The sequence below is a fragment of the Elephas maximus genome, chromosome 3 (genome assembly GCF_024166365.1).
Source record: "Elephas maximus indicus isolate mEleMax1 chromosome 3, mEleMax1 primary haplotype, whole genome shotgun sequence".
In the NCBI taxonomy this organism is placed as follows: domain Eukaryota; kingdom Metazoa; phylum Chordata; class Mammalia; order Proboscidea; family Elephantidae; genus Elephas; species Elephas maximus.
This window is the reverse complement of record NC_064821.1, coordinates 182700501-182719699: the sequence shown is the minus strand read 5'-3', so window position 1 is coordinate 182719699 and position 19199 is coordinate 182700501. Positions and strand designations below refer to the sequence as shown.

General features: G+C 39.6%; 1 protein-coding gene across 1 annotated transcript in view; it reads left to right on the top strand.

Moving 5' to 3' along the window:
- Positions 1-14513: 14513 nt before the first annotated feature.
- Positions 14514-19199, top strand: part of MFSD14A (major facilitator superfamily domain containing 14A) — a 52892-nt gene continuing 48206 nt past the window's right edge. Inside the window, exon 1 of the mRNA XM_049880258.1 lies at positions 14514-14750. Within this exon, the coding sequence (XP_049736215.1) occupies positions 14667-14750 (84 nt within the window). The 5' untranslated portion in view covers positions 14514-14666. The remainder of the gene's footprint in view (positions 14751-19199) is intronic.

Below are 19199 nucleotides of genomic sequence, written 5' to 3'. Positions count from 1 at the left end.
TTTAATTTAAATTCTCTCCCACTTTTAATTAAAAAAAAAATCAAACATACATAAAAGTTGAAAGAATGGTACACTCATTTACCCTCCACATAAATTCAACAATTATTAGCATTTTGCCACACTAATTTTCTATCAGGACTCATCACCTCCTAAATACACCAGCATACATATCCTGATAAGGACATTTTCCTAAATAACTTTAATACAAATACCACATTTAAGAAAATTTAATTTGAAGGTAATGTCTAAGGTCATATTCAAATCTATCTTTCCAGTTGTCTCAAAAATGACTTTTACAAGCTTTTTAACACTTTAAAGAGGTCTTTTGCAGCAGATTTGCACAATGCAATGTGTCATTTGATTTCTTGACTGTTCCTTCCATGGGGGTTGATTGTGGATCCAAGTAAAATGAAATCCTTGATAACTTCAAACTTTTCTCCATTTATCATGATGTTGCTTCCTGGTCCAGTTGTGAGGATTTTTGTTTTCTTTATGTTTAGGTGTAATCCAGACTGAAGGCTGTGGTCTTTGACCCTCATCAGTAAGTGCTTCAAGTCCTCTTCACTTTCAGCAAGGAAGGTTGTGTCATCTGCATAATGCAGGTTGTTAATGAGTCTTCCTCCAATGCTAATGCCTGTTCTTCGTATAGTCCAGCTTCTCATATTATTTGCTCAGCATACAGATTGAATAGGTATGGTGAAAGGATACAACCCTGATGCACACGTTTCCTTCCTGACTTTTAACCCCGCAGTATCCTGTTCTGTTCGAATGACTGCCTCTTGATCTGTGTACAGGTTCCTCATGAGCACAATTCAGCGTTCTGGAATTCCCATTCACAATGTTACCCATAATTTGTTATGATCTACAGAGTCGAATGCCTTTGCATAGTCAATAAAACACAGGTAAACATCTTGCCGGTATTATCTGCTTTCAGCCAGGATCCATCTGACATCAGCCATGATATCCCTTGTTCCACGTCCTCTTCTGAATCCAGCTTGAATTTCTGGCAATTCCCTGTCGATGTACTGCTGCAGCAGTACTTGCGTGTGATATTAATGATATTTTCTGCATTTGGTTGGATCACCTTTCTTGGGAATAGGCACAAATATGGATCTCTTCCAGATGGTTGGCCAGGTAGCTGTCTTCCAAATTTCTTGGCATAGAGGAGCACTTACAGCGATGCACCCATTTGTTGAAACATCTCATTTGGTAGTCTGTCAATTCCTGCAGCCTTGTTTTTTGCCAGTGCCTTCAAGTGCAGCTTGGACCTGTTCCTTCAGTACCATCAGTTCTTGATCATAGGCTACCTCCTGAAATGACTGGACATTGACCGATTCTTTTTGGTATAGTGACTCTGTGTATTCCTTCCATCTTTTGATGCTTCCTGCATCGTTCAGTGTTTTGTCCATAGAATCCTTCAAAACTGCAACTCGAGGCTTGAATTTTTTCTTCAGTTTGAGCTTGAGAAATGTTGAGCATGTTCTTTCTTTTGGTTTTCTAACTCCAGGTCTTTGCACATGTCATTATAATACTTTGACTTCTCGAGCCTCCCTTTGAAATCTTCTGTTCAGCTCTTTTACTTCATCATTTAGCTACTTGATGTTCAAGAACAAGTTTCAGAGTCTTTTCTGACATTCATTTTGGTCTTTTCTTTCTTTCCTATCTTTTTAATGACCTCTTGCTTTCTTTGCTTATGGTGTCCTTGATGTCATTCCACACTCATCTAGTCTTTGGGCATTAGTGTTCAACACATCAAATCTATTCTTGAGATGGTCTCTAAATTCAGGTGGGATATGCTCAAGATCATACTTTGGCTCTCGTGAACTTGTTCTAATTTTCTTCAGCTTCAGCTTGAACTTGCACATGAGCAATTGATGGTCTTTTCCACAGTCGGCCCTTGGCCTTGTTCTGACACTGAGTTTTTCCATCATCTCTTTCCACAGGTATAGTTGATTTGATTCCTGTGTATTCCAAGTGGCAAGGTCCATGTGTATAGTTGCCGTTTATGTTGTTGGAAAAAGATACCTGGAATGAAGTTGTTGGTCTTGCAAAATTCTATCATGCAATCTCTGGCATTCTTTCTATCACCAAGGCCATCTTTTCCAACTACCAAGCCTTCATCTTTGTTTCCAGCTTTCACATTTCAATCACCGGTAATTATCAATGCATCCTGATTGCATGTTTAATCAGTTTCAGACTGCAGAAGTTGGTAAAAATCTTCAACTTCTTCATCTTCAGCCTTAGTGGTTGGTGCATAAATTTGGATAATAATCCTCTTATCTGGTCTTTCTTGTAGGTGTATGGATATTATCCTATCACTATCAGTGTTGTACTTCAGAATAGATCTTGAAATACTCGTTTTTGATGATGAATGCAACGCCATTCCTCTTTAAGTTGTCGTTGCTGGCATAGAGGATCATATGAGTGTCCCATTCAAAATGGCCAATACCAGTCCATTTCAGCTCACTAAAGCTTAGGTTATCAATGTTTATGCTTTCCATTTCATTTTTGACGATTTTCAATTTTCCTAGATCCATACTTTGTATATTCCACGTTCAGATTATTAATGGATGTTTGCAGCTGTTTCTTCTCGTTTTGAGTTGCACCACATCACCAAATGAAAGTCCCAAAAGCTGGACTCCATCTAAGTAAGGTTGACTGTACTTTGAGGAGGCAGCTCTTCCCCTGGTCATCTTTTGAGTGCCTTCCAACATGAGGGGCTCATGTTCTGGCACTATATCACTGTTCCGCTGCTATTCATAAGGTTTTCACTGGCTAATTTTTTTCAGAAGTAGACCACCAGGCCCTTCTTCCTAGTCTGTCTTAGTCTGAAAGCTGAGCTGAAACCTGTCCACCATGGATGACTGCTAGGTTTTGAACAACAGTGGCATAGCTTCCAGCATCACAGCAACATGGAAGCCCCCACAGTATGATAAACTGACAGATGCATGGGGTTCCCCCTTTGTAATTAGTAATCTCTGGGGTAATATTTTGGCACCATGTGAATACTGTTTCTCAACAGCCTTTCATCTAATGACTTTAGCATCAATTATTAATTCTTGCCTGAATCCTTTATTATATAGGGGTGCAAATGGTGATTTTTTCAAAAAGTCTCTAATTTCTTCTACATTTGTTAGTTCATATTGTTCTATTTTTTAAAAAGAGACTTTTTCCCTTCTGTTTTTCCCAACCCCTCTTTTTGAAATATCATTATGTTCTCATGGATTTAAAATTATTTCATGTATTACAGTCAATCACAGCCACAGTCACTTCTTTTTGATGCTTTGTTGAGCCAGCTGCAAGTGTAGTCATTTTAAACTAGCTCTTTTGTACTTCCTTATTTCAGGCACAACATGATGTACTTCACCTCTCCCAAAACCTAGATTATCAGCTATAGTATTTCTCTAAGGATCCTATCCACTGTTTCTGAGATGTCATTGCTTCTAAGCCATTTCAGTGAACAGAGCTAGTAAATATTTGTTTTAGAAGATTATGAATCCAAATTGATATTTACAATTAAAGCTTAACATTATAAGGCTTATATTTCCCTCTTTTTTAAAAATTTATTGTGTTTTAGGTGAAAGTTTACATAGCAAATTAATTTCCCATTCAACAATTCATACACAAGCCATTCCGTGCCATTGGTTGCTTATCCCTGCAATGTGTCAAACTCACTCCATTTCCACCCTGCATTCCCCATTTCCATCCATCTAGTTTCCCTGCTTCTCCTTGCCTTCTCGTCTTTGCTTTTGGGCAAATGTTGCCCGTTTGGTCTCGTATAGTTGATTGTTCTAAGAACATTCCTCAGACGTGTTATTATTTTACAGTCCCATCTATTATTTGGCTGAAAGATGACCTCCAGGAGTGGCTTTAGTTCCAGATTAAAAGGGTGTCTTAGGGCAATATATCTTGGGGGTTCCTTCAGTCTCTATCAGTCCAGTAAGTCTGGTCTTTTTTATGAATGAGTTTTGTTCTACATTTTTCTCCCATTCTAACTGGAACCTGCTATTGTGTCCCTGTTCAGAGTGATCAGTAGTAGTAGCCGGGCACCATCTAGTTCTTCAGTCTCAGGCTAGAGGAGGCTATGGTTTGTATGGCCTGTTAGCTCTGTGGACTAATTGTTTCCTTGAGCCTTTGGTTTCCTTCGCTTCATATGGGAGAAGACCCATAGCTGTATCTTAGATGGCTGCAGATGCTACTCACCAAATTAGGATGTAGAACATTATCATTATGAACTATGTTATGCCAATTGACCTAGAAGTCCCCCAAGACTATGGTCCTGAGACTTCAAACCTAGTAAACTCAGTCCCACGAGGTGTCTGGATATATCTAGGAAGTTCCCGTAATTGTGCCCCCATCTGCCCTATTATATATATGAATATATATGCAGCACATACTGCATATATATATATACCCAAAACTATACTTATATATGCACATGCACGTACTCCCATATGTCCTACCACATCTATATAGTGTACATATCTACCTGTGTAACTACTCACAAAATTTTGGTTGTTTTTAATGTTATTAGCAGAATTGTATATGTTATAGCATTTACCATAGTTGTCCTTTATTCTTGTGTACCTCTCAGTGTCTTCATTTACCTTGGTCACATTGTGCTGACTTCCCCCATATTGTGTATTGCCTTTCCCTTCACCGGAATTAACACCTGTCTGCTATCTAGTGCTTCTCCCTCTGTCTTCCTCCCATCCCTGATAACCATCAAAGAACATTGCTTTCTGTGTGTAAACCTATTCTTTACTTTTTATAAAAGCAGTATCATATATTTGTCCTTTTTTAATGTCCTTTAGATTCATATACATTATAATTCGTGGACTAATCACTATTTATTGTTACATACTATTCCACACTATATATGTACTACAATTTGTTTATCCATTCATCCGTTGATGGACACACAGGTCGTTTCCATCTTTTTGCTATTATGAATAATGCTGCAGTGAACATGGCTGCGCATATGTTTATTTGTCTCTGCTCTTATTTCTCTAGGATATATACGTAGGAGTGGGATTGCTGGATCATATGGTATTTCTATTTTGAGCTTTTGAGGAAGCATCATACCATTTTCCATAGTGGTTGTACCATTTTACAATGCCACCAGCAATGTGTAAGAGTTCCAATCTCCCCACAACCTTTTCAGCATTTCGTGTTTTCTGTTTTTTGGATCAGAACTATTTTTACAGGGGTGAGATGGTATCTCATTGTAGTTTTCATTCGTATTTCTTTAATGGTTAATGATTGCAAGCATCTCTTCGTGTGTTTGTTAGCCGGCTGAATGTCTTCTCTGGTAAAGTGTCTGTTTGTGTGCTTTGCCTATTTTTTTTATTGCATTGTTTATCTTTTTGTTGTTGAAGCGTTGAAGTTTTCTATATATTTTAGAGATTAGACCCTTGTCAGATATGACATTGCCAAGTTTTTTTCCCCTGTCTATAGTTTCTCCTTTTACTCTTTTGATAAAGTCTTTTGATGAGCTTAAGTATTTAATTTTTAGGAGGCCCCAGTTAACTAGTTTATTATCTTCTGTTGTTTGCATAATTTTAGTTATCTATGACAGTGTATTTATGCCATAAATTAGGATCCCCTAGCTTTGTCCCTTTGTTATCTTCCAGGAACTTTATAGTTTTAGGTTTACTATTTAGGCCTTTGATCCATTTTGAGTTACTTTTTGTGCAGTGTGTAAAGTATGGATCCTGTTTCATTTTTCTGCAAATGGATATCCAGTTTTGTCAGCACCATTTTTAAAAGAGACTTATCTCTTCCCCATTGAATGGACTTTGATCTTTTGTTGAAGATCAGCTATCCATGGCTAGATGGATTTACTTTTTTCGGTTTTGATTACCATGGCTGAATAGTATAAATTCTGAGATTGGGAAATGTGAGGCCTCCTACTTTGTTCTTTTTCAATAATGCTTTAGCTCTTTCCTTTCTGTGGAGCCCTGGTAGTGCTGTGGTTAAGAGCTCAGCTGCTAACCAAAAGGCCAGCAGTTCGAATCCACCAGCCACTACCTGGAAACTCTATGGGGCAGTTCAGTTCAGTTCAGTCCTAAGGGTCGCTATGAGTAGGAATCAACTCGATGGGAACAGGTTTGGTTTTTTTGATCTTCCTTTCTATATAAAGTTGGACATTAGTTTTTCCATTTCATTAAAGAACGTTGTTGGGATTTGGATTGGGATTGTATTTTATCTACAGATCGTTTTGGGTAGCATTGACATTTACACAATGTTAAGTCTTCCAATCCATGAGCATGGTATGTTTTTCCATTTATGTAGGTCTCTTTTGGTTTCTTGCAGTAGTGTTTTGTAGTTTTCCTTGTGTAGGTTTTTTGCCTCTCTTTTCTCTTACCGAAAAAATTTTGGTTCTTAACTTTGATATGTTTCCTTATTTTTCTTATTATACATAGTATTTATTTCAACACTATACCAATGTTACTACTTAAAAATAAACATACTGAGTAAAGTTTAAGATTTCTTTGCAGTTCTCATTGTCCTGAGACTATAGCCCACTAAGGAATTGACTTGATAGTATACAATAACAACAAAGATGTATAGTCAGAGTACTACTTTCAAAAGTTAATGGAAATCACTCTTTTCTGTGGTGATATTATCAGTGTGATATAATTAGGTTCATTTTTTTTAAATTCAAGTTTAGAATTTTATAAATTTTATGAAAAATTTGTGAAGAGTTAAAACTATATAAAAAGTACTCAGAGAAGTCTCACCCTCTCTCCAGTTCATTCCTAACCACCTTTTATAGGTAATTACTTTTATTAGTTTCTAGTTTTTGTGTTACTGAAAAATAAAATATGCAAATTGCTATATTTACTGTGTTACTTTTACTATGTGGACTGTGTGCTTTCTATAAGCTCTTTTTATGTTTTAAAATATTTGTTTATTAATTCTGTTGGTTACCACCTTTATATGGATAACACTGTATGTAATCCTCTTAGAGCCCCCTTTTTCTTATCTCCAACCATTTGCCAAGTTGATTCTAACTCAAGGCAACTCCATGTGTGTCAAAGTAGAACGGTGCTCCACAGGGTTTTCAGTGGCTGATTTTTTGGAAGTAGACCAGCAGGCTAAAGTGCTTCAGGGTAGACTTAAACCTCCAACCTTTCTGGTTAGCAGCCTTCCTGTTTAGCAACCTTTCTGATTAGTAGCTGAGCACATCAACCATTGTACCACCGAAGGACTCCTTTTTGTTTGTCTCAGCTTCTATGATTTGGTTTGCCACCTTTCAATGATCTTTGACTCCCCCACCTGACTACCTTTGTGACAATCAATACATTTATTCTACTTTATTTCCTATCTTCTCACAGGTTTTAGTTGCCTTATTTCTATTTTATTAGAAAATACATCATTTACACACTATTTTCCCATCCTTCTTCCTGGTTTTGTTATAAAATTAAAAAAATTAAAATATATTTAATATTCTCCCCCAGTACTTTAGCTAAGTCTCTGCAATCAACTCTTGTCTGGATAAAGCTCTTCTAGTAAAGTACTCAAGGAGGGCTTCTAAGTACAATATTCCCAGAGTTCTTGCATGTTTAATATTTCTTCTAGACCATAGATATGTGAAGTACAGCTTGGCTAGATATAAAATCCTTGGCCTACACTTTTTTTTTTTTAATTGAAAATGTTGCTCCCTATTGTGTTGTTTTGCATGTTATTGTAAAGAAATCTGGTATCATCTGATTTTTTTTTTTCCTTTGGAACTGATGTTATTTTGGTTTGCCAAGGCCCAGGTTACTTTAAAGTCTAATAGTTTATTAGGATATGTCTCAGAGATGACTGACAGTTTAATTCTCCTAGCTACATAACCCCCCCCCCAAAAAACCACTGAACCACTATACCACCACACCACCAGGGTTTCCCCTAGCTACATAATAAGCTCCTTTTCAACATGTAGGAGCATGTCTTTTATTTCTGGAACATTTTCTTGGATTATAGTTTTAAATATTAGCTCTGTTCCATTGATATTTCTTATTCAGTGACTCCTATTATAAGTATGCCAGATCTGCATTGCTGTTCTTTTTCTATAGGTATTTTCTCTTTGATCCTTTTAATCTGTTTTGTTTTTGTTCTCATAGCTGTTTTTTTCCTCTTCACGTTTCATGTTGCACTTTCATTTGTAGATCTTAAATACTCTGTAATTTAGTTTTCATTTCTTAGATGGTTTTGTCTTTCAGTGTATTTCCTGAGTTTGATCAACTCCCATTTCCTATCTTCTTATTGAGTTTTTAAAGTTTTATTTTCTGTATTCTTTCATATATGCAACTAGTTATTTAATGATATTTACTTCATGTTGGAACGCTGTATATGGTTTTCTCTGCCTCATGTATTCTGAGTGGTAGTATTTTCTATTGATTGTAGTCTTCATTTTCTGTTTTCTTTTCATGGTAATCTTTTTTGGTGCCTTTTTCTGTTCATAATAAAATGTATAGGATGTTCTTGGATCAGCAATAAAAAGTGGTCCTATGGAAGGGTGGAGTGAAAGGGTGTGGCTGATGCATTCAGTTTCACAGTTCGAGAGGGCCCTCTTCTGTTACTATAGTGAGGTGCAGTTTCTTTAACCACACATATTTTAGGGTGTGGAGGTTTGGATTCTATGACACAATCTTGTTTCCCTGGAGTCTTTAGCTTCAGTCATTTGTCCCTCTTCAAGGGTTCCCTCTCTCTTCCAGAGTGCCTCCTTCTTCTCCAGATATTTTGCCTTCCTGTGACAACCACCTCCGATCTCACAAATTTTCCAAACCCTGGTTTCTGCCTGTTTCCATGCCTGGCTGTTGGCATTCTCATCAATTTTGGGCACTCCCAATATCCTCCCGAATCATTTCCTTTTGCTATGATAGCCAGTGCTAGTTTTTGTTGCCTATAACCCAAGAACCTTAACTGACATATCAACTTCTTCCAACTGCTTTATTATAATAGCTAGTTCTTCAATATTCGTAACACCAAATACACATACAAAACCAGAACTATGTGCACAAGAGATCTGTTAAAATAAGACATCTCTCGTTTGTCATTGTAGCCATCTTAGTATAAAATGTGGGACACTGTGGACATTCAATACGCATTAAATTTCTCTTATTATCTTATTTATTTCCGACAGCACTTACCACAATCTCTTATCTTCCTTACTTTTGTGTTTGTTTTGAAACTATATCCCCCACTAGAATATCAACTCCATGCAGATAAATACTGTCTCATTTACTGCTGTATCCCTAGTGTCTAAAGAAGTGACATATGTAGGTACTAAATATTTTTTGAATGACTGAACAATAATTCAGTTTTTAAGGTTGATAAAACTGGTGCAGCTGGATGAAGTATGATTTTGAGGGTATCTTAGTTATTTAAAGGAGCCCTGGTGGCACAGTGGTTAAAGTGATCAGCAGTTCAAAACCACCAGCAGTTCTGTGGGAGAAAGATATGGCAGTCTGTTTCCATAGAGATTTACAGCCTTGGAAACCCTATGGGGTCCCTATGACTCAGAATTGACTCCACAGCAGTGGGTTTGGTTTTATTTAGTGCTCCTGTAACAAATACCACAAGTGGGTGGCTTTAAAAACAGAAATTTATCTTCTCACAGTTTAGGAGACTACAAGTCCGAATTCAGGGCACTTGCTCTTCTGAATTCAGAAGAAGGCTTTCTGTGTCAGCTCTGGAGGAAGGTCCTGGTCTCTTCTGAGCTTCTGCTCCTGGGCGATCTTCATGTGGCATCTCTCTTCCTCCATCTCTGCTTCATTTATCTATTCCTTTTATATCTTGTAAGAGATTGACTCAAGACACACCAACACTGATCTTGTCTCATTAACATAACAAGGACAACGCATTCCCAAATGGGATTATAACTATAGGCACAGAAGTTAGGATTTACAACACATATTTTGGGGGGACAATTCAATCTATAAAATTTCACCCTTTGGTCCACCAAAATTCATGCTCTTGCCACATGCAAAATGCATTCACCCCACCGCATCATCCCAAAAGTCTTAAACCAACTCCAAGTCCAAAATCTCATCTTCTGAATCATCTAAATCAAATATGGGTGAGACTTTAGGTGTATTCCATCCTGGGCAAAATTCCTCTTCATCTGTGAATCTGTAAAATCTAGATACAAGTTATCCGTTTCCAAAGTACAATGGTAGAACAGGCACAAGGAAGACATTTCCATTACAAATGGCGGGAAAGAAGGGAAACTGGGTACTAAAGAAGTCCAAAACCCAGCAGAACACTTTGTATTAGCTCTAAAGGCTTGAAAATAATCCTCTGTTCTCCAGGACCATATGGGCAATGGCCCCACCCTCCAGACTCTGGGTGTTGGCCATGTTCTCTGGATTCTGGGTGAAGGCCCCTCAGCCCTGGGCTTCAGGTCCACCTTCCAGGCCCACTGGGACAGCAACTCCACTCTTTTACCTTTGGATGGCCCCATTATTCTGCCCCTTGGGCAAGGCAGTCCCACCCACTCAGCTTTGAATGGTAGCCCCACCCCCCAGCACTCATGAATAGCAGCCCCACACTCTGGACCATGGTGGTAAAGATCTGACTCTTTTCAACCTAGGAGTCCTTGACTCTACCCTTTATAACCTATGCAGCCCTGCTTCCTGTGCTCCTTCCAGCAGTTCTGCTGATCTTGGAGCTGCTCCAGGAATGGTCCTTTTCTTTTCTTGGAGGACGACAGAGATAGCTCCTTGTGCCTGTTTCCTGCCTGTAGAATTCAAAGAGACAGACAGCGTTCTTTCCTTTTGTTCTTTCTCTGTCCCCTTCAGTCTAAGCTGATGGGTTTTCTGCTGTGGTAGTTGGTTAGATCCATCAGTCACAGCCTTAATCTCTTCAATAAAAGATTGTATAGCCACATCATTGTTGAAAATTCCAGGACACACATCCTTAGTTAGTACAACAGAATTTTCCAAATCTTTAAGTTCTGTTTTCATTTTACACCGTTCATTTTTAAGTCTATCTCTTTCCTCTTGTATTTTACTATAAGGAGCAAGGAGAAACCACACAGCCCCTTTAAGATCCTGCTTAGAAATCTCCTCAGCCAAGTTCATCACTTACAAGTTCTACCTTCCACAAAACATTTGAACATAATGCAAACAAGTTCTTTGCCACTGCATAAAAAGTATCTCCCTTATTCCACTGTCCAATCACATCTTCATCATTTTTTTTTTTAGATCCTCACCAGAAGCACATTTGACATCTACATTTCCAGCAACATGCTGATGCTGTATGTATTCTCTAAGATGTTAGCTTCTCTATGGCTCTTCTCCTCACTTCCTTCTGAGCCCTCATGCGCATCGTTTCTGACATCCTTAATTCTATCAGCAGTCTCTTCAAGGCAATCTAGGGCCTTACTATGAAGCACATCAAAATTCTTCCAGCCTCTACCCATTACCCAATTCCAAAACCACTTCCATGTTTTAGATATTTGTTAGAGCAGCAGTCCAATTCTCAGTACCAAATTCTTAGTTATCTAATGCTGCTGGGACAGAAATACCTCAGGTAGGTGGCTTTAACAATCAGAAATTTATTTTCTTACAGTTTAGGAGGCTAGAAGTCTGAATTCAGGGCACTAGCTCTAGAAGAGACTTTCTCTCTCTGTCAGCTCTGAAAGAAGGTCCTTGTCCCTTTTGAGTTTCCATTCCTGGGCAGTCTTCCTGTGGCTTGACATCTCTCTTCCCCCATTTCTGCTTCTTTAATCTGCTCCTTTTATATTTTGTAAGAGAGTGACTCAGGATACACCCTACACTTGTCTCATTAACCTAACAAGGATAATCCATTTTCCAGATGGTATAACCACAGGTATAAAATAAAAAATAATAAAAAAAAAACCAAACCCATTGGTGTCCAGTAGATTCCAATTCATAGTGACCCTATAGGACACAGCAGAACTGCCCCATAGGGTTTCCACGGAGCTGCTGGTGGATTCGAACTGCTGACCTTTTGGTTAGCAGCTGAGCACTTAACCACTGTGTCACCAGGGCTCCATCCATAACAAAGGCTATGAAAAGTCACAGTAACCACACAATAACTGATCTTACCAGCCCTTTACATCCATTCAAAACAAGCTCCTGGGGATTTACTTTTGAAATCTATCTCATATTACTTTCTCTAAAGAGCTTCAAGTTGGAGTTCAACTTTGAAGTTTTAGCAAAAGAATTAAAAAAAAAAAAAAGTTAATTGATGGGAAAATGTAACTGAAAGTTGCCTTCCTTCTCCTTTCCATGAAAATTGGCTTCTTTTCTATATCTGTTCATTTATGGAGATTGCAGGAACAGAAAATGCAATCAAATGTTTTAATGTTTTATTCTGAAATTTCAAATTTACAGAAAAGTTGCAAGAATAGTACAAATCACTTGCACATTCTCTTTACCCATTGCAGCTTAACCCATTGTCTATGAGTTGATTCCAACTCAGCGACCTCATAGGACAGTAGAACTGTCCCCTAGGATTTTACAAAGCTATAATCTTTACAGAAGCAGACTGCCACATCTTCCTCCTGTGGAGTGGCTGGTAGGTTCAAGCCACTGACCTTTCATTTAGCAGCCAAGTGCTTAACCACTGCACCACCATGGATGCTACTCAAAATTTAGTAGCTTAAAATAAATACTTTTAATTTCACGCAGTTTCTGTAAGTCAGGAATTCAGGAGTAGCTAAGCCTGGTGGTCTAAGCTCAGGATCTCTTAGGAAACTGCAGTCAGGGTATTAGCAGGAGTTGCAGTCAGCTGAGGACTTCACCAGGATGGAGGATTCACTTTCAAAACAGCTCATATGGCTTGGTGGTAGGAGGCCTCAGTTACTGGACATGTAGATCTCTCCCTAGGCTACTTGTGTATCCTTATGACAGGGCAGCTAGCCTCCCCCAAACTCTGGGTTCCCAGAGTGAGTGAAAAAGAGCAGTACTAGGAACATACACTGCCTTTTATGACCTAGCTTCTGAAGTCAATGTGTCACTTCTGCTTTATTCTGTTAGAAAGGAGTCACTAAATCCAGCCCATGCTCAAAGAGAGAAAAACCACTAAATCTGTGGACATGTCTTAACATCATCAAACTCAGATTAGCCTTTTTTGTTAACATTTTGCCGTTTTGTTTTGTCACTCCCTCCCCTGTCCCACACATTATTTTCTACCCATTTGAGATGTTGTTGCTAGCTACTGTGGAGTCACCACCAATTCATGGCGACCCCATGTGTTAACAGAATTGTTCCATAGGGTTTTCTTGGCTGTAATCTTCTGTGGAGTGGCTGGGTGACTTCGGAACACCAATCTTCAGGTTAGCAGCCAACAGATAGCATGCATTATATCCCTTCACTCTTTTAAGACCTCAGTATATATTGCCTAAGGCCCCTGGGTAGCACAAACGGTTTGCACTAGACTACTAACCTAAAAGTTGGCTATGTGAACCCACCCAGCAGTGCAGCAGAGGAAAGGCCTGGAGATCTGCTTCCCTGCTTCTGTAAAGATTAAAGCCAAGAAAATCCTATGGAGCAGCTCTTTTTAAGACATGAAGTCATCATGAGTCAGAATTGACTCGATGGGAACAGGTTTGGTTTGCTTTATATATTTCCTAAGGAAAAGGATATTCTCTTATATAACGCAGCATAGTTATCAAAATTCAAATTTAACAGTGGTAATACTTTAATCTGCAGTCCATGTTCTACTGTCAATTTGTCTTTCCTAACAATTTTCCTCCATCAAGTTGATTTTTAAACGACATCATATAGCAAAAAAGGTAGTAGCCTATAGTGTGACATCACCACTGCTGTCCAGTCGACTCTGACTGATAGCTATCCCATAGAACAGAGAATTGCCCCATAGGGTTTCCATGGCTGTAATCTTTACAGAAGCCGATTGGCCCATCTTTCTTCTGGTGGATTCGAACTTTCTGTTAGCAGCAGAAAGCCTAACCACTGTACCACCAGGGCTCCTCAAAGCGTGTGACACAGGCCAAAAAAATTATTACTGACAGGGAAATTTTTTTAAAAGGCCCTAGGGATTTTTTTTTTTTTTTAGGGATAGGGAGATGTTCCAGTTGAGTTCTAGTGGTGGCCCTGAGCTGCCAAAACGCCAAAAGACTATGAGAAAACGATTTATCTTTACCTCTTCAGTTACGCACTACTTTTGAAATATGTTTTTTCTTTCCGGTACCCCTTCCCGTCTTGGTTAGAACACATATGGAGGTTGCGCTAGGAGTTTAGGACGTCTGGTTAAAATTCCAGTGCAACCCCTCCCCAGCTGTATTCCTATGAGCAGGTTACTTTTTGAGACATATTTCTTCATCTGCGAAGAGTTGGGCAACAACAGTACCTGCCTCCCAGGACCGTTGTGACGATTAAGCGACCTGGTGAACCCAAAGCACGGGGCTCCACTCGGGGCCAGCAGCACCCAGCCCGCCGGCTCCCCTCCCGGCCTGCCGGCGATGCGGCTCCGGCGCCGCCGGGAAGGCGGGGCGGCGTCACGTGGGCGGGGCGGGCTTGTCGGCCGATCGCACGATGTGACGCGCCGCCGGAGGCAGGCCGGGCCCTCAAGATGGCGGCGGGCGCCCCGAGCGGCTCGGCCCGGCAGTAGTGGCGGGACGGAACTCGCCGCTGGGGCCGGCCGCCCCGGGTGTGGCTGCAGCAGCGCCAGGAACTGAGGATGGTAAAATGACCCAGGGGAAGAAGAAAAAACGGGCCGCGAACCGCAGTATCATGCTGGCCAAGAAGATCATCATTAAGGACGGAGGCACGGTGAGCTGGGGTTCTGCGCCGGCGAGCGTCCCTCGGGGCCCCCCCATCCGATCTCTTTCTGCCTCCAACGCTGGCGTCCCCACCTTCCCCCGCCCAGCCGGCGATGCCGGTGTCTCCCGCTCTCGAACCCTCACGTCGCTACTCCGGGGGTTTTCCTCCCCAGCCCCGGCCTGCGGCCTCTGGGGCCCGCTCTCTGGGGAAAGCCGGTCGCCTCTCCCGCACCTGCCGCCCTCACCTCCGGTAGCCTCTGGAGGCCCGGTGCCCTCGAGACCCCACGTGCTCCGCCGCCGCGGGGAGGAGTTGCTGCCGGGCTGTCCTGTCGCTACGTCCCCGGGCGGTGCGGGGTCCCGCCGTGCCCCTCGCCTCCACGGACTCCCTCCGTGGCCAGGCCCCAGGAAGCCGTAGCCGAGCTTTCGAATGGGCCGGGGACCAGTCCCAGCCCTCCCATATGCTGCTAACGGGGTGGCATCGGGCGCGGCGACCCCGCCGGGGTTCCCTTTCTTATACGTGGTTCTGGGCCGCTTAGCCGCATACAGGACAGTAAACATTGTCGGAAGGTGGGCTTTCCTCTTCACTTCCCCAGGTCAAGAGCATGACAGTAGACACCTGGGGCCTAGAGTTAAATCTCCTAGCTTTCGGAGAGCCGTAGTCACCTTGTTGTTCCTTAGAATGAAAAATACTAAGACCGTGGCTAGAGAATTAAAGGAAGATTTTGAAAGGAAGACAGATTGAAGGGAAAAAAAAATGCTTTTTAGAAACAGTTGGCATCACAATAAACTTTATGCAGTGTGCAGTAGTTAACCAGCAGGGGACGTATGACTTGTAATTGAAAAAAATCTCACCTAGACTTTTTTTGCTGAGATTTCTCCTTTGCTACAATCTCTGGTCTTTGTTGCATCCTTTAATTTCGCGTTCTGAAATAGAATGGGTAGGTGAAATGTGTGTTTCACTTTTCTGAGAAGTGTGCAGAAATGGTTCCTTTTACTCTGTTTCTATTTACTGGAACCCTGACCAACTGCTAGCACAGTTGTAAATACGCAAGTAGGCCATCACTGAGGGTTTGCTGAATTGAGCTGAAATAAATGACAGTTTTCTTTTGACATTTCAAAAGACCGCACAGTCACTATGCTAAGATTTAGAGAGTTTGGGACATACGTAACAGTTTCATAGTCTACTTTTTGTTAACTGTCATTCTTAAAGACTTACTGGATGTCACATCTCTGACATTTGGTGGAAAAAGAATCAAAATTCACGTCCTCAGATCCTTGTGTTGTACTCGATGAATTAAAACATTGCTTGATTAAATCAGGTACAAATTGTCGTAGCTGTTTGACCAAGTTGGTAAGAACTATCTGAGGAGAGAAATAGCTTTAAAAAAAGTACTCCTTCCCTTTGTTAACCACAGAGGCTTGTTATTTTAAAATTCATCATAAAAGCTACAAAGTGAGGCAATGAAGGATTGAATTTTATAAAAGCAAATGATATTTGCCGTCAGTATTCTTTGCAAAAGGTTAGTATGAGACTGTTCAAGGAACACACCTTCCTGTCCTTTTCTTTTGTAAAGTCGTTTTGTTATCTCGGGGTTCGTTTGGTTTTTATTACAGCAGATGCTTTCATTCCAAATTATGGGAAATTTGGAAGAGATATATTTTGTTTAATCTTTCTATTTGTTAAAGTTATAGTGAATTCATGGCTTGCTATAGGATACAAAATACAATTTTTTGCACCTGCAAATATATTTTTGAGAGGGTATAGGGAATAAATGAAAAATGTTCTTGAGGACTATGGGCATGAGGGTATTATCATTTCTCATATATTTAGACACTTGTTTCTCCATTCCAACAGCACTGAACACCCATTTAGAATAGGGGCTTTGTTTATACATTTTTGAATCCTGCAGGACCTAATACATAAATTTAAAGTTGTAAAAACACATGTATTTTGTACTAGCAAGTTCCTAGATAAATTCATTTTAGCTTTATTTATTCTAGTACATAATCAGGGAACACTTAGGTTCTTATAAGTGTCAGGGAAACTTTTTGCAGTATGTGCATTTTTGTCTATCCTCTAGCTGTAAATGGGGGAAAAAAAGTGTAACTGTTGTAGTCATAGATATGACTTTAAAATGGCATTGCTTTTATGCCTCTCTACTTATAATAGGTCACACTATTGTTATGAACGGAAACCCTGGTGGCGTAGTGGTTAAGTGCTACGGCTGCTAACCAAAGGGTCTGCTAACCAAAGGGTCGGCAGTTCGAATCCGCCAGGTGCTCCTTGGAAACTTTATGGGGCAGTTCTACTCTGTGCTATAGGGTCACTATGTGTCGGAATCGACTCGGCAGCACTGGTTTGGCTTTTGGTTTTTTTATTGTTATGAACATATTTTTAAAAAGGAAATAAAAATTGTCATTCGATATTGTTTTGTTCTTCTTGTTTGTTTTTATTCGTTGTGTCTTAGAATGTGTTCTTAGAGCTATTGATACTACAGTTTTAGGGCTTTAAAAAGTTCCACCAGTGGATGGATTCATTCAACAGCAGGTGTCTTGAGGCTAGATGGTCAGTACATGCAGGCTCTGTGAACAGTATTTCCCCTTCCTGGCCCCCTTCCATTCTCTTACTACTGTGCAACGATGTTAATAAAATTATTTCACACATCCTTGTAATCCTGCTTGGCAAATTTTAGCACTAATAAACAAAACTAATAATGGATTTTTAATGATTTGTCAAAAAGTTAGATTTATTATTGTTTTTAACAGTTGAAGTGAACCCTAATAAATGAACCATATAAATAGTAAATTATTAAATGTTTTTCTTTTTTTGAAATTGTGTTTCAGGGTCCCCTGAAGCCAGGATAAAAGTAACTAATATATTGCTTGTTGGAGTGCTACACAATTAAGATAAACTACCTGAAAGTATATGATTGTATATCAGGAGTTCTTAACTGGGTCTGTTTACTCTGAAGTTGTTTGCAAAAGTTTCTTTTTATATTTTTCCAGGGAGATTCTCAGATGAGTCCATACTTTTCCAAAAGTTTCCAAACAGTTATTCTATTTGAAAATGGCATAAATAATTAAAGACTAAGTTCCACAGGTTAAATTCAGTAAATATTTATTGGATCATATACTATATACTATTTCACTGATGAAAGTAACTGTAATTTTACTGGTGAATTTACTTTTGAAGCATCCATATGTAGAAATACAGTTTTTAGTTATAAGTTTTAATGTGTGTAACATTTTGATATATCTCTTATTCAGTGCAGACCACTTAGGACAGTTGTATTAAAAGTGCATTCGTAACATTTTAGAATAATTCCAGTTTAGTTAAATCATTACCAACATATTACCAAATTGTTTATAAGCATTCCTGTTAAAGGCTAAAAGCTAAAGAGTTATTCACATGAGTAATTAATATCAAAGTTAGACTTTTCCTTATAGTTTTTTTAAAGTTTGCTTGTTTTTAAATATCTATAGGGTCTCTATGAGTCGGAATCGACTTGACAGCAGTGGGTTATTTTCTAATACAGTTGTGGGACTGCATCTCTGGCAGTGAAAAATTAGTTCTTTCACAAGTGAATTGGTAAAATAACTTTAAAGATTAGATAAAAAGCAAGGCATATGTGAGTTGCCATGTGGGAAGTCTATGAAAAAAGTAAAATTGGCATTTCGTTTGTAAAATGAAATATATCTAGAGAAACAGAGCAGCAGTTTTTTTCCCCTGGTTATCCCTGGTCTACTCAGTGAAGGAATAAATAGGAGCCAGCAACCATTTCAAAAAGCCTGGACCCAAACTCTGACTGTTCGCACTGTTCGCCTACAAAGATAGCTGAGGTAGTTACAGATTAGCTCTCTGATTGAGGGCCTCTGTAACCCCAGAGAGCTGCTAAATGGTCAGCCGCCAGCTGCTAACATGCAAACTGTGAGGAGGGCCCATGGTGCTTCTCAAAGCACGGCGGTTCTTTGAAGTAACTGTACCCCATGACTGGCAACACCAGGATGTATACTGTCTTTGGCAAGTGTGGCAGAACCAGGAATGACAACCTCCTTAAATTCATGTTTCAACATTTGCTTTAAATTGGTGTGTTTGGGGATAAATTAGTAAGCAGTTTTCTCATATTATGTATCCATTTCAAAAGACCTGCTCCCCAATAGCATCTGCAGAAATTGACTTGCAGTTGAAGTGTAACTTGTTTGCAGCTAGCAAAAGTTACAAGTGTAAGTAAAAAAAAAAATAGCTTTTTCCAAGTAGTCTTCCTAGTGTTTGACAAATACATATGATTTAATTCTTAAAAACTATTTAAAAGCACAAGTTTTCTTTTCACTGAAAGTTACTTTGAGTTAGAATTGCCAGTTAAAAAGAATAGTTGACAGTTTCAGTGAGGATACATCAGGATCCCTGAAATGGATTTTTTCTCTTTTGAAGGTCAGATGCAGTTGCTTATTCTTAATA